General features: G+C 28.9%; 2 protein-coding genes across 2 annotated transcripts; both read left to right on the plus strand.

Moving 5' to 3' along the window:
* The first annotated feature begins 970 nt into the window (after positions 1-970).
* Positions 971-1660, plus strand: LOC145836701 (uncharacterized). Its single transcript, XM_082944483.1, has one exon. It carries the CDS (start codon positions 971-973, stop codon positions 1658-1660), a length of 690 nt encoding a protein of 229 aa, XP_082800609.1.
* Positions 1661-1786: 126 nt separating this feature from the next.
* On the plus strand, positions 1787-16044 carry LOC145835363 (intraflagellar transport protein 140 homolog). The gene is made up of 31 exons (XM_082942923.1): positions 1787-1938; positions 2209-2427; positions 2838-2968; positions 3220-3359; positions 3424-3548; positions 4958-5106; positions 5295-5401; positions 5573-5709; positions 6004-6181; positions 6814-6917; positions 7077-7152; positions 7292-7398; positions 8022-8149; positions 8394-8508; positions 8580-8885; positions 8969-9091; positions 9380-9430; positions 9601-9746; positions 10384-10555; positions 11058-11141; positions 11392-11498; positions 11564-11659; positions 11896-12028; positions 12262-12405; positions 12653-12781; positions 13195-13377; positions 13437-13546; positions 13808-14117; positions 14489-14655; positions 15165-15309; positions 15555-16044. Exons 1-31 carry the CDS (start codon positions 1798-1800, stop codon positions 15759-15761), a joined length of 4470 nt encoding a protein of 1489 aa, XP_082799049.1. The 5' UTR covers positions 1787-1797; the 3' UTR covers positions 15762-16044.
* The last annotated feature ends 222 nt before the right edge of the window (positions 16045-16266 follow it).

The raw sequence follows: 16266 nt of genomic DNA on the forward strand, positions 1-16266 counted from the left end.
AAATTTAAACACATGCCTCTTTTCAAACGGCATGCCACAAAGGGATTTTTTTATCTTAAACTTTTTTATTAGTTGGCTTATTTTTAAATTTTAAAAGAAGCAAATAAAATTAGAGTTAATAAAAATCTATCTTTTTTTACTTTGTAAAATGCAAAAAAGCTGTCTAACAATTTTTTATTTTACTAAATGTTAAACTTTAAGTACATTTGTTGTATATGCTTTTTCAATAAAAAATTGTTTTAATACATTATAATGCATATAAAGTAGTTGGTAGTTGCGAAATAACTTATTAAAGAATTTCAACTAGAAAAGTTTTTTATGTTTACAATTCTAAATCATATAAATTTAGTTTTAGAATGAAACTTGTTTTCAGGGTCGTATTAGTTTTTCCAGATAATGTAGATTTAGTTTGTTATAGTAAACTAATCATACTTTATGTAACTTTATTATTTAACCTTGACTTTCAAGTATAATAATTATTTCTACTGTTTAGCTAAAACTCAGTTGTTTATTTCAGAATGTTTTTGCTTTTCAAGTCAATGTTATCATAAATTAGTTTACATAGAGAAAATTATATACTGTGTTTACTTCATCGCTATATTTAAGACTTGTTCAGGTAAATTTTGTAATATTTTTATTACCCTTTAATGATAGGTTCATCATTTATAAACAGTATAATTATTTAGCAGTAAAATGTAAACAGTTTAAATCTTTTATGCTTACTGTTTTTGTATGTCAATGTAATTTTTCTTATTCTGACTTAACAAGCAAAATTAAGCTTTGCTTAAACTTAAATGTTATAACAATTTATTATTTATTTTAGTGTTATTTTTATAATGTAAAAGTTATTTAGACTTATGTTTTTGATAGCTCTTTTGTTGCAGCAGTAAGAACAGATCAGTTTTGTGTTAAAAATTTTTAAGCTATCAATAGGCAATTTAATAGCAAGAAATATTCAAACTTCTCAAGTATGAAGGTAATATTTGTTCGCCATGGTCAAACAGATTATAACAAACATGGTGTTCTTGCTGGTCAGTTAAACCCACCACTAAACAGTAACGGTCGTTTCCAAGCCACAAAAGTCGGAATAGCCTTAGCAGATGTCAAATTTGATAAAGTTTACTGTAGTGATTTAAAAAGAGCTGAACAAACTTGCAGAATAATTTTGTCTCAAAATGACCACTTCTCAAATGTTACACTTTCAGACATCGACTCGCTAATAATAACAGACAAAATTTTACGCGAGCAACACTTTGGAGACTTTGAGGGTAAAAAAGTGAAATCTATAAAAAGAAAACAGAAGGCTGACAAAAATTTCTTACCAACTGGTGGGGAGTCCAAAGAAGATGTTTCTGGTCGAGCTTCTGAGTTTTTTGAGAACATGTGTCACACAGAACTTTCAAAGCTTGATCATGAAAAAGTTGTTCTTGTTGTTAGTCATGGAATCTTCTTGAATTTGTTGTTTAGGTATTTTAACAGTGAATATGAATGCCATGGAGAGTATCTGAATGAAAGAATTGCAAATGCGTCCAGAAGTTTTTTCGAAATAACTACTGCAAATGAAGGACTGAATATGCAGTGTCAGTACTATAACAAAACTGATTATAAAAATTTCTTTGCTTATTATTGGTTTATGTTGAAACGTTTTCTAACAAAATAAATTCATTTTCCTTATCAATTCTGACTTAGTTTAGCTTTACTTTAAAACTTAGCAAAAACCTTAAATTTATATTTCTCTGTACACATAATAAAGCAGAATATGTTTCTTATTATTTCAGATGTTTTTATAACTGCAAAATGTCTCTTTACATTGGATCAGAACTTGAAAAACCAGCAAATTCAGTTCCAACTCTAGTTTCATGGCACTGCAAGCTGGATGTATTTGTTGTTGGGTACAAACTTTCAGTTGGAGGGACTTTTTATGTATACAAAAGTAATGTAAGTTCTTAATTACTGAACTACTTATCATTTTTTACTTTTTATTCTGAAAGTTGATTCAATTTTTCAACTTAGATTTTGTACAAGGTACATAAGTACAATAGTAAGTAATAAAATATTTATAGTTACATCATGTTATAAACAAATTTAGATTATTTAATTATTTTTCATTTACAAAAAGTTCTTTGTATCTAGAAGTAATAAAGTTATTTCTATTTATCCATAATCTAAAGAATACAATTTATAAAGCAACAAGTGATTTTTGTGTAGGGTCAGAAAGTTATATCAAATGAAGATGTGAGTAGAGATGCCGAGATCACTGCTTTAGTGTGGCATGAAGAAAGACAGTTATTAGCGGTTGGTTGGAGCAACAATGATTTGTTTGTATGGAATGGCCAAGACGGAAGTGTAAATAACATTAAAAATTATCACAACTCCAGCATCACAGCCGTATCTTGGTCTGGACTCAAGTTAGCTTCAGCAGACAAGGTACTGTTTTAAAGTTATACTTTTGAATTTGTCAAATATCTTTTACAAGTTTGATTATTGTAATTGTTCTGCTAGCTAGATCTTGCTTTGAGCCATCTTTATCTTTTATTCTTACAAGTTTTAATATGTTTGACTTTGTCTTTACTTAGTTATTTCAAAGACTAAACTATAAGTTATTTTTTGCGGTTTTAGGATCTCAGACTAACTACTTTATTAATCTTGTTTTGTAAAAAGATTGTTGTGTATGTTCAAGAAAAGCAATGTTTTCATAGATTAAAAAAAAAGTATTTTGAAATGTTAATTTTCAATGCAAATAATTTGTTATAGAAAAATGTAAGTTTTATGCTTAAGTAAGATCAGTTGGAACTAATTTATATTTTCTCTGAAGCCTTATTTGAACTTTTTTATAGGCAGGAATACTTGCTGTTTGGAAAATAGATGGTTTGGGTCAAAGTCAACAAGAACCTATCTGCAAACATGAATTTGAACATGGTATTACAACTGTAATACCAAAACACTACTCCAGAAGTTCGAATAAAAGGTAAATAAAATTTTAAGAAAATACAAAAATATACTTTATCAATTAAAATTTCTTGAAGTCCAAGTTTTTAGATTAATATAAGGTTTTATATTCGAAACTAATTGCATTAATTTGCTTTAAAAGTTTTAAAATATACCTTCCAAAAATATTAAAATAACTCTTTTGAAAAAATATTAAGTTATAGCTTATCCTTCCAAACAGTGGAGTTGTTTTTAACACAAAAATAGTAAATTAATGTTATTTTTTTACAGTATCACAAATCTTGCCAAGGCGGCCGTCAGTGGAGATCAAATTGCTCTTGATCTTTTTGCCGATTTTAACTCTGGGTTCAACTCCAGAATGAAACTGTCTCAAAAAGATGGAGAAGTTTTTTTTGTTGCAACCGAAAAAGGTAATGCTTAACGTTTTTTAAGGTTAGCTTTAAATTAATTGATTTTAAACACAATTTTTAAAAGGAAAAGTTTTCTATGCAAATGACAAAGGAAAGTGTAAAGAATGTTTAAGCCTTGAGCATCCTATAAAACAACTTCTTAATTCTAAAGATGGCAGCTATTTGGTTGCTTTGTCAGAAGACCTAGAGGTTACTGAATAAAGTTTTATGTTTGACTATATCAGTTTAAGTTTACTTAGTAGGTTTTTAGATACTTTTATTCCTGTAATGCTAATAATACTAAATCAGGGTTGCCACTCGGTCAGGAAAAGTCAGGAAATCAGGAAAAGTCAGGAAAAATTCAAAAAGTTGACAAAAGTCAGGAAAAGTCAGGAAAAAATGGGGGGTTTTGAAAAAATGTCAGGAAAAGTCAGGAAATTTGATAACATTTTAAAAAAAGTCAGATTTTTTCAGTTTAAATTTACAAAATTCCTTGTTTTCAAAAGCCTTCAAATTGTAAAAATTAATTAAAAGTCCTTTACTGTCAGAAAAAAATTCCAAAATTTTCCTAGAAATTTACAAAAATTTTTAATTTTATTTCCAATGCCTTCACCTAGTATAAATTAGTTAAATATCCTTTATAAAACTGCAAACATTTTCTATTAACATATTGAACAAGTACCCTACTTGAACAAGCAGATTTTGTAAGCTTTTTAGTATTGATGATCTGTAGCAAGGACTTTTCCATAGTGAAACTGTATACGCAAAAGTTTATCTAGCATAATTTTAGAATCAAAATGTTTTTGTTTGAATAATTGAGTTCTTTATGAAAATATACTTAGTTTAGTATTTTATGTAACAAGTTAATGTGTATACTTAACCTCTTTATAATTTTTTCAAAGTTGTTTAAATTTATAAAATAAGTTATAAGAGAGGTATATGCCAAGATTAAGTTTACTTATTTTTTGTAGAGTAACTTAAGTTTTTAAAATAAATAAGAGTATATTTATTTGTTACAAATTTTATACTAAATGATAAGAGGAAATATTTTATACAACAGATATACAGTTTACTTTTTTATGTCTTTTTTTACAGTTACTTAAGTATATTCTTTTTTAATTGATTTATAAGTTAAGGATTTTATATTAAATAGTTTGGGTAGTATTTTATTAAACTAAGTGAAAAATTTATATAAGTAAAACTGATTTAGAAAAGTCAGGAAAATTTTGGTAAAAAGTCAGGAAAAAGTCAGGAAATATTTCTCAGCTTGATCAGTGGCAACCATGCTAAATATACGTTTTTCTTAAAATAGGAATATAAATGTTTTGTTTTTTAAAATATTGTTGTAAATTAAATATGCAGTAACAGTTTCATGTATGGCGTTATTTTTAGAATAAATTTTGTTTTTACTAGTTTTAATACCTAAATTAATGATATAACTAAATAACTTTACTTTAATTTAGGTTGTAAATTTCAAACTTGAATATTTATTTCAGTCTAAGGGTAAAAACTATCTTTAATTTTTTTTATTATAGTCATAAAGTATTTTTTTTAGACATTGACTTTTGATACAAACTTACTAAATTTTATAAAAACTTAACACATTATTAATTGTTCAGGTTCACAAATGTAAAGTGTTGGACGGTGGCAGTGTTGACTTGGTGCAAAGTATAAAGTTCAGCAGTTCAGGTGAAAACTCGTCATCGGCTGTTATCTGCTGGGCTGGCAAACACCTCATTGCTGCCGCTACAAATGATAGAGCTTTGAGGTAGTACACATTATTCTTTCACAAATCTACTTTGTCTGTTAAAATCGAAGATTATATTTTTATCGTTTTTTGATATAAATTTATTAAAGACCTGTTGTTAAATAATTTGTAGTTAATTTCTATATTGTGTTTTATTTACTTTTAATTATGTTTTTTCATCTTTATTGATTAACACCTCCTATTTTCAGAATGTACGATGTAGCTACTGGAGATAACTTTTCTCTTTCACTTGACGAAAGTCTTGGTTTCAAGTCCGCAGAGCAGATTATTTGTGTTGATTACATGCAAGAAAAAGGTCAGTTGAAAATAATTTGTAGTAAATACATATGCTGATTAATTGTTTTATTTTTGTGTGTATGTTTTAGTTTAGATATCAGAAGTTAAGTTAGTTCATTAAGTTTCTAAATTTTAAAATAGTTAAAGTTTGTTTGAATACATTTTCACTGATTTTTTTTGTTACTGATAGGTTACATAGCCGCAAGCACCAGTTTGAATAGATTAGCTGTGTGGACTACCGAACCAAGTAGTAAACAAAACTCAAGTGAAAATTCCTGGAAGCTACAACCTTCCTATGACATTAAAGTTCTTCCTTCTTATTTAAAAGTTTGTTTCGTTTTCTAAGCATCTAGTAAAATACTATTAATTTTTTTTTGTGCAATCGTTGTTTTATTTTCTGATAGTTATATTTAATTGCTTTTAAGTTTACTTAAAATAAACGTAGTAAATATCAGTTTTAAAGCTTGGCACATTAGTTATGAGTACATGTTCAAATTCATATGTAAATAATGCAGTTTAATTTTTCTGTGTTGCAAGTGTGATTAAACGAAGTGTTTGATTAAAAAGTATTTTGTGTAAATTTTCTAAGGTTTAACATTTAATTTGTGGCATGTAAAACAGTGGAGCAACGTTCGCACGGTATTAAGCGTGATATGCGACAACTCATCGTGGATCTTCACAGAGCAAGTTGCAAAAAGCGCAATTTCATCCACCATGGTGGCGCATCAAACGAAAGAAAATCAAGTCAGCGTTGATTTCATTGCCGCCAAACCCTCGGTTGATGATCTCAATCTGTCTGGTTCGTTTGTTGAGTGAATATTTTTTTTTAGTCTTTTTTTTTATAAAGTTTTGATGTTAAAGAAGTATATTTTATCAAGTATTTAATTTTTATTATGATTTTAGTTAATTGGATATTTTAAACAAAAATGTTGTTTCATAAGAAATTGTGTGTTAAAATAGCATGTTTTTTAACTTTATCTCAAACTCTTTTAATACTATACGTATAATCTTTTGTTTTTATAAAATGTTGATGTTTTAGAAATATGTTTTATTAAGTATTTAATGTTTATTATGATTTTTTTTTCTTGGATATTTTCAACAAAAATTTTGTTTCATAAGAGATTGTGTGTTAATATAGCATGTTTTTTAACTTAATTTCAAACTCTTTTAATACTATACGTATAATCTTTTGTTTTTATAAAATGTTGATGTTTTAGAAGTATATTTTATTAAGTATTTAATATTTATTATGATTTTAGTAACTTGGATATTTTAAACAAAAATGTTGTTTCATAAGAAATTGAGTGTTAAAATAGCATGTTTTTTAACTTTATTTCAAACTCTTTCAATACTATCTAATAAAGAAATTTAATTTTGATGCTTATGTTGTACTTTCCTAAGTTGTATTTGGAAGATAATTTATAACTTAAGGTTTGAGCTTATCGCCCAGCAAGCAAACAATTACGAGCACAATACAGGGAGGCCACACTTTTGTCAATACAAAAATTGTATTCACTGGTTTGGGTGTTTCTTCTGTGAGTTAACTATTTTATAATGAAACATGTTCTTATTTTTTCGAAATACTGTTAAATAAATATTTTTAATATGTTTTGATAATGGTAGTGTATTATAAAACATATGGTTTTAATCTTTATTTTACTGCCAGGTATTATAAGTTATTTTATTTTTTTTAGGAGCATCTAGCAGTTTGGAATAATCAGTCAGTTGAAGTGTACAATTGTGTGACTCCTGAAAAATTTGAACTTATAGGTAAAAATAATTATACATTACTTGTTGTAGTAGCATAAAATTGAAACACAGTAAAATATGTTTGAAAACTTTGATGTTGATTTTTTAAGTACTTTTAACTTCAAGTTTGTGTAGTTTTTATTAAAATTTTAAATAACAGGTTCGTTCAATTGTGAGTCGGTGTCAAACGCTTTGCACGACAACAGCTTCTTTTCCATTGACGTCCACAAAGAAGGCCAACCTAAAATACTTGTCAGAAATTTTCAAGTCAGTTTTTTATGTCTGTGTTGAAATCGTTGCAAGTTTTTATTTATTTAATATATTTTAAAATCAAAGCAAAACTCGCGAATTTAAAGTTTGTAAGTACAGTTGGAAGTCACTATGACTTTGTCAATACATTTTTATCTATCATTTCTTGTGTTAATTAGGTGTAAACTTCAAAACTATTTTCAATACCTTCGTGGTTAATATTGTAAATATCAGTTTCCTCGAAACTTTGACTTTCTTCTTTAAACACAGCCTAAATAGATAAGATTTCTATTGAAAATATATTTCTTTCCATAGGTTGCTCATGTTAATCCTTTTGAAACTTTAACTGCTGTAAGTGACTTAGATCGCTTCCCTATAATTTTATCTAACACGTACTAAGAATTATGGGCTTCATTATAGAATAAGTGTAAGTTAAAAGTTAAGAAATGAGAAACAAGGTTTTTATTATTTGACAAAACTATAAGTTTCACCTTTCAACAGTTATTCATTTCACGGTAAATGCAAACTGTTCTGAGACTTTTGAATGAGTTTTTATTTACAGAATTTTACAAAAGTTCAATCTTATATTTAATTCTTAACAAAAATATTTAAATATTTTACCTGCTACCTTATTTTTCTAGGGTATAGTAAAGCAAATATTACTGATGCAAGAAAATGAAGGGAATCCGATTTTATTAGATACTTGCAACAATTACATGTGTGTTGCTACTGATACTGGCTGTTTGAAAATATTCGATCTTTCCAGAAGGTATCATCTTATTATATTATTTCTATAAATTTTGTTACCTTGTTTTTTTAATAACTTTGATCTACTTCTTGCACTAGAAATAGAATGTATGTTTTAGCTCTCAATTAAATCAGAGCTATTCAATTTGACAGTAAGGTTGTTTAAAAGTAAATACTTTTATCGTGTTTTTATGAATGTTGTATAAAAAGTTGACCCTACTAAGTTTATTTACATTTATTGATACAAAACAAAATAATTATTTTAGAGACGCTAAACAGTTGCACAGCACGAACTTGAGTGAGCATTTAGAAAGTTTTGGAAAAATTGTTAAAGCGGTGTGCGGTCCTAATGGCTCAAAAGTTGCATTTATTTGTAACCAGGTCAGTAAAAAACAACATTCGATACATTTAATGTGTTTTGATTTTAAACAAATAAGTAAAATAAACTTCAGGCCAGTGGGGAAATAAACACAAATATATACGTGTACGACGCCGAGTCGTCGAAAATTTCCCGCTTCGACTTCGAAACCGGCGCCAACTCGGACTTGGACCTCTGCGACGTCGGGCAGCTGTCAGACGTGGACCAGAGCCGGTACGAGGCGGGACTGCTCGTGTCTGGCAGGCACCCGGTCGACGTGATGTGGGACATGGGAGAAAGCAGGCTGCTGACGTGCCGGGCCAAGCTGTTACGTCACAATAAAAACGTTCGAACCGTCAGCGACAGCGACTCCATCGTGCAAGTTGAAAACAGACTGACGGTAGTTTTGAATATTGAATAAATCCAAATATGTTTGAAATACTATATTGTTTATTTTTTATCAACAACATTTTCAAACAACAGAGTGAAGTTATTGTTGTGTCATTGTTCAGTACTAGTGACCAGGGGCTCATGCTTCAAGACTCATTTGAATGTAACAAAACAATTATGGGCGTCAAAATTCCGTACTTTTATTTTACTGAGGAGGTGAGATACTTGGTTTAATTTTTTGTAACAGCAGTAGATTTAGTTCTTGATGAATAAGTTGTATTAACATCCCTCGGTTTGCAACTTTACAAAGACTTAAAGGATTTTAATATTAGTTTTATAAACTTTGTGAACTTTATTCTTAGTAATATTTTATTTTTACCAGTACTGACGGTAGTTTATTTCTGAAAGAAGTTCAGTTTTAAATGAATATTTTAATAAAAGTAGTATCAAAAACTTTAGTTTTGTTTTAAAATTCAAGCACTATAAACTGATATTTTTAATTAGATGACAAAACAAACCACTGAAGATAAAGATACTACTCTACTTTCTGAAAAAGTTAGTTCTTAGTTGTTTTAAGACATACACAATATGTTCAATTTCTAGGGTGTAGTACTGCATAAAATCAAGCATTTTCAATACGTAATTTAACTAATAGTAAATAGTTATTATAAATTCCTTATTTTTGATTTTATTTTGAACCTATTGTTGTAACAAAATGTTTCCAGTCTTCAATAAGCCGTGAAACGATGAGAGATTTCGTCGGTTTGGACGCTTCGGACTCGCAAGCACAATCTGCCATGCTCAATTTCAGCTACCATCTTACTAAGGGCGATATGGATGAAGCTTTCAAAGCTATCAAGCTCATTAAAGGGTAGATATAATTTGTTTTATAAATAAGCAATAGTGTTTTACATAACAAGTTTATCATATTTAAGTTTCAAGTAAAGAATTAAATTAAAATGCTTTAATTAATTTTAATTATTTTGATCTGAAAAAATATTGTTTAATATCTATTTTTATGTAGACAATGTAATTTATTACGTGAAATTGAACTACTTACCACATATGAAGTTTGTGTAATGCTGGGTTTCCTAATTTTTTGTTAAGGTCCCCTTTAAAGAAATTAAAAAGGTATTGACCCCTTCCAATGAGATTTTCAAAAAACTACCCAAGACCTTTTTTTTTCTCTTCATCACCAACTCCAGAATATCTAGTGTAAGTTTCGAAACTACCCATAAAAACGCCAAAGACTATTTTCTGCTCCTCATCATAGACTCCAGAATATCTAATGTAAGTTTCAAATTATGACCTTATGCCCCCCATGGCACCTTTATTAGTCACGGCCTTCCTTTGATCCCTTTGCAGCTTATGGTCCTCAAGGGGGCCATATGATCTACTTTGGGAAGCCTTGGTGTAACGTGTATACATTATCTTCCTAAATATCAAGGTTGATATTAAAACGTTGAAAAGCACCATGCAAATATTCCGATGTGATACAAACTTTACAGATCTCGGGTGTGGGAGAGCATGGCTCGCATGTGCGTAAAATCGAGGAGGTTGGACGTTGCGCAGGTGTGCCTGGCAAACATGGGACACGCGAGGGGAGTTCGCGCGATCAAGCATCAACAAGATCACATCAACGCTCGTGTTGCCAGGCTCGCTATCGAGCTCAAAATGAATGTCAGTTCACATTTTTTAGCTAGTAGTGTAGTAGTAGTGTAAAGTTAAAAGTTTTGTTAACGTTTGTAAATCTTACCATATTTTCTTACATAATTAGTTAATTATATTTGTTTCAGGGTGGCCTCTGAACCTGGAGTTTGAGATATTTTGAAAAAAAAAATCGGAATTTTAAACAATTTTAGCATGTTAAGTAGTAGAACTTTGATTTGACTCGAAAAATCTATCATAGATATAAAAAAAATTCTCCTCATCAAAAATATTTTTAGTTAGAAAACACATTCAAGTAGCTTTACAGTATCTTTTTAATGTTGATATAGTATTTAAACAGTTTTTAACCTTAAACTTAACTTTAAACTAAAAATAGACCTAAAAACGTGTATGATCAAAAACCTAAAAATATAAGAAAACCTGGAAGAAGTTTCTCAAAAACCAGTGGCCACCCTGTTGTTATTAAACTTGTACACATGCTGTGTTTCAAACGAGCTTTTTATTCAATTAACAGAATGAAGCAGAAAGACTTTATATCGATTGCGAACGTTACGATTTGCTAAATGAATTGTACCAAGCGACCGGACAGTGGTTAAAAGTTTGTTTTGTTTATTGTATAGTATTGGTGTCAAAGTTATAAAAAAAGTACATAGATCACTCTCAAAAAGTGCTTGTAGTATATTTGGCTCACAAGTTATTTTTTGGTGAAAACACAGAACTAATATCTCAAACGAGTTTAAATTTTTTTTAAACAAATTAAGTATTTTTTCAGTAATAAAAATACTATGTTGATTAAAATTTTTAATATTCTACGTTGGTTTTTATTTTATTTATAAATAAATTTTAAGGCGCTGGATGTTGCTGAGAGACATGACAGAATACATTTACGTTCAACTTATTATAATTATGCAAAATTTTTGGAGTCTTTAGGCGGATTTAAAGATGCAATTATGTAGTAAGTTTAATTTTATTTAGTTTTGGTATATTGCAACAGTTATATAATGATTCAAATAATTTCAGCTATGAAAAATCAGGCACTCACCATTTTGAGGTGCCAAGAATGCTTTTTGACGAACTTGATATGCTCGAATCTTATATTATGAATTCAAAAGATAGGTTAGTTTGAAATTTTTGAAATTTAACGTTTGTCTTTTTCATTTTTATAAAGTAGTTTTTAGTATTAACACTTAAAGTCTCCAATTTAAAACAACAAATATAGGAAAGGATTAATAACTTTAGTTTAAAAAAGTTTTTTTTAATAAAACGCTTACTAATAGTAATTTTTTTAATTGTAAAAATTGATTTGGCTCAATTATTTTCATAACAAAAAGTATCTGATTTAACTTAAACAGAAAGTTTCGCAAATGGTGGGCACAATACATAGAATCAACAGGCGATATGGAAAATGCGTTGAAATTTTACCAACAAGCCGGAGACCCGTTGTCGCTCGTTAGAGTTTACAGTTACTGCGACCAACTCGATAAAGTTTGTTAATATTTGCTCGAATATTTTTTCTTTTGAATGATTTTTGAAAATATTATAAAAAATTTAAAGATTGTTTGATATGTTTAACCTAAATCAATTTGCTTAAATCACTTCAATTAAATTTTTTATTTTGTTATTTTAGTTCAATATTTTTTTTTTCAATAGTTAATATATTGTTTCTAGTATTTTATGAAAGTTTGTCATTTAGATTTTAAACATACGAACTAATGCAGGCAGCTCAGGTAGCAAATGAAACGGGAAACAGGGCAGCCTGCTTCCATCTCGCCAGACAATATGAAAAAACTGATCAGCTCGACAAAGCAATCAACTTCTTTGCCCGCGCCATGGCTTACGGAAATGCTATTAGAATTTGTAAAGTTTGTCACTTGATATTCGTATAAAAAAATATATAAGTTATAGCACATGTAGACAATGGACCAATTTATTTTGGTAATCAAAAACTTGAAGACTAATTGTTAACTTAAACAAACAAAAATATATAATTTTCTTAAGTAAAATAAACAACGAAGTCAAAAATTTAGGCTATTTTATATCATAGACAATGTGTTTATTTTGGAAATTATCAAATTTAAATACTGTTCGTTGGTAATAAAATAAATTTAGGAACATGGGTTCGAGGAGCGGTTAATGAACATGGCACTTTTGAGTCCACCTCATGATATGGTTGAAGCTGCTAAATATTACGAACAAACTGACAACCTCATTGATAAAGCTGTTATGCTCTACCACAAGGTTTTCACTTGATTTTATCAGTGTTACTAGTTTTAGGTGTTTTTGTTTCTTTACAAGACAAAATTTAAAAGAAGTGCGCTTTTAAACTTTAAATAGTTTGTATGTAAAAATACAATGTCTGACATTAGTTATTTATATAAGTGTATGTGTTTTCATTACTTTATCACATATAAATAACTTTTGTTAAGACCCGTTAAACTTTCATATACAAAATTAAAGGAAATTTGTTTTATACACTGTAACTATTTTATGAGCAAATAGTTTTAATGCTTTTAATATCTTTGTGCATATTAAAAATAAATAATTCAATAACTATTTTATTAGTGTTTCATAAATAGTTTTCATAAAGTGTTTTGTGAGTTAAAAAATAATATTACAAATTTGAATCATTAAACAACGTTACAACAACGCAGGCGGGTCATTTTGCAAAGGCGATAGACCTGGCGTTCAAGTACGAACAGTTTGGCGCGCTGGAGCTCATTTCGGAGGATCTCAATGAAAACACGGACGCCAGCTTGCTGACGAAATGCGCGCAATTCTTCGCACAGCACGGTCAGCACGATCGAGCCATTAAGCTGCTCGTGTCCGCTAAAAACGTTTGTGCTTGTTCATGTTTCAATTCGAATAAACTTTACACCTGAACGTTGTGTTACAGATCAAAGAAGCCATACAGGTTTGCAGCGACAACAACGTTCGCTTGACGGAAGAGCTCGTCGAAAAGCTGACCGTTTCCAGCGATCACCCCGAAATCACCCTCAAAGAGAGGTTTGTTGAAACTTATAATGAAAAATTGTGTTTTTATAACTGTAAATACTTTACAAGCAAGTATGTAGTATTTTTTTATTAGATGCATTAATTAAAAAATATCAACAACTATATCATCAGTCGTTCTACAGATAAACTTAACCAAGTTTTGTGTAAATCTAAAAAAAAACTTTTTGATACAAGTTGTTGTTTAAAACTTCGGACTGCTGAATTTAAATTATTGATTAAGAAAAAATACATATTGTTCGATACAATCAAAAGGCAAAAGCAGCTGATGATGTTGGGCGACTGCTGCATGAAGCAGGGCGAGTACCTGTTGGCGTGCAAGAAGTACACGCAGTCGGGCAACGTGGACAAGGCGATGCGGGCTCTGCTGAAGTCGGGCGACACGCACAAGATAATCTATTACGCGAACACGAGCAAGCAGCGCGACCTGTTCGTCATGGCGGCGAACTACCTGCAGTCGCTCGACTGGCGCAACCACCCTGACGTAATGAACAACATCATCGCTTTTTACACGAAGGGAAAAGCTCACGAGTCGTTGGCCAACTTTTACGAGGCCTGCGCTCAGGTATGTTTTATGTTGAGCTTTTGAAATTTTTTTTTTTTAATAGTTAATAGCGTTGTTCTTTCTGCCTTAACTAAACATGTGCTAAGTTTGTATCTGATATTTTTTTAAATTTTGACAAATTTTTATACAAAAATAAATTTCTGATTGCTTTGTTGACCAGTTTACAAAAAAAGAATGAAAACTAATTATGGTTTATATTAATTTTCCAATAAATATTCAGATACGTTGTAGCAATTTTTCTGATCTAATTTTTTGTATCTGAATAATTAATAGTAGTTTAAAGGCTTGTATACTTTTTTGTGTGTTTTATTTGTTTGTAATTTTACTAAGTTGTTTGATTTTTTTTCAAGCGTTTTAAAATTTGTAAACAGGTAGAAATAGATGAATATCAAAATTATGAAAAAGCAGTCGGTGCATTGACTGAAGCTTTTAAGTGTTTGTCAAAATCAAAAATTGAAGATAATGAAGAAAAAGAAAACAAATTGACAAGTTTAAAAACAAAAATAGCACTTGTTAAAAAATTTGTCTCAACAAGAAGGTAGTTATATATTTATCATTTGTTTTTCAAAATAAAAAAAGTTTATATTTTATTTATTAGTTATGAGTAAATATTTCAAGATCAATTAAATTCCTTTTTTATTAATTGAAAATATCTTTTGAAAGCTATATTAAACGCAAAAACGCTTTTATTCTAGTAAAATATTCTAATTTTTTTAAAGTTTGTTAAAAGCTGTTTTAACTAATAAAAAAACTTTTTATAATACTTACCTACAATACTTCAAAGAAAATTGCAGAAGCAATAATTTTTTTACTTAATACTATTATTGCTCATAAAAAGCCTTGTTGTATTATTCTAATGTATAGTTTATACAAAATACAACTTTTATTTTATGCTTTTTAGTAAAAATTTGTTTAATTTCTGTTATTTTTCTGAATGCAAAAACAATTTTTTTTATGAACTATAAGTTGAGCTCAACGTTACTTTTATTTAATTTTTTATAATTATAAGTCGATAGTAATTTTAACAAAAAAGTGTTTTCATCAAAGATTGTTCGAAAGTGATGCGGAAGAAGGATTGAAGCAATGTTCAGTTCTTCTCGATCACGCCGATCTCTCTTCGTCTCCAGTCAGATACGGAGACGTTTACGCGTTGATCATCGAACATTATGTCAGCCAACAACAATTCGAACGAGTAATTATAATTTGTTTATATTTTTCGTTACAGGATACATCTTTAATTTATTCATTAACAAATTGAATTTTTTCATTATAAAAGTTTATTTGTCAACCAAATTAATATATTAAAAATCATGTTTTTTCAAATTTTTAATGTTTGTTAACCAATTGAACTTAAGTGCTAACGGAACGTTTTTGAGTTGCTAATGTTTCCCCGAATTCAAAATAGTTGTTTATTATGTAATAAAGTAATTATGAAAGGCGTACGAGTACGTGTTGGAAGTGAAGGAGAGAGTTCCGACGATCCGCCTCCACCACTTCGTCTCCTCCGCCGCTCTCCACCAAATATCAGCCAATCAGCATCCGCAATCAGAATCGTCCTCACATGATGACGGATCGTCGGCAGATGTGAAAGAGGAAATTTACCAAGACGACAATATCACAACACACAGTTTCGCTTTTCGATGAAGAATGTTTATTTTGTAACAGCAGAGAGTTTAATATCAAAGTTTTTTAGATCTTATTTTTAATTTAAGTTTTGTTTATCAAATGATTGTTTATTCAAGCCAACAAAACAATTTTTAACTGTGATTTTTTGTTACCTAAGTTTTTCTGTACTTTAAGTGTTTACCTTTTTGGTATATTTAAGATTGTTTTTAGTTTAATTTTTATTTTGCGTTATTCACTGATTTCAATTAAAATTTTTTAATGTTTTTTTAGTTATTTTTGAGACTTCAGATTTAATAAATACTTCTGGTATAAAATATCAAGTGTTATAGAAAATTTTAACTTATTTAAGAAAATGCTTTTCATTACTTGTTAAAAATATTTTTTAACTAAACTGAAATATAATCATTTGGTATTGATATAACCATACATATTTTTTAATAGACATCTAACTAATTTAAAAGTTTATTTGTAGTAAAGTAATTAGTAATTATTACATTAAATAAATGAAAAGTAAAATTATTAA

Source organism: Thalia democratica, chromosome 5, assembly GCF_965202585.1.
Source record: "Thalia democratica chromosome 5, ktThaDemo2.hap1.1, whole genome shotgun sequence".
NCBI lineage: Eukaryota > Metazoa > Chordata > Thaliacea > Salpida > Salpidae > Thalia > Thalia democratica.

What these genes read in the sequence shown, in the direction of transcription:
- LOC145836701 (XM_082944483.1), top strand. Translation starts at nt 971, where the DNA reads ATGAAGGTAATATTTGTTCGCCATGGTCAAACAGATTATAACAAACAT.
- LOC145835363 (XM_082942923.1), top strand. Translation starts at nt 1,798, where the DNA reads ATGTCTCTTTACATTGGATCAGAACTTGAAAAACCAGCAAATTCAGTT. An exon ending in TGAAAAATTTGAACTTATAG is followed by an intron (nt 7,153 to 7,291) that starts GTAAAAATAATT and finishes TTTAAATAACAG; the next exon opens with GTTCGTTCAATTGTGAGTCG. An exon ending in AAATTTGTCTCAACAAGAAG is followed by an intron (nt 14,656 to 15,164) that starts GTAGTTATATAT and finishes TTTTCATCAAAG; the next exon opens with ATTGTTCGAAAGTGATGCGG.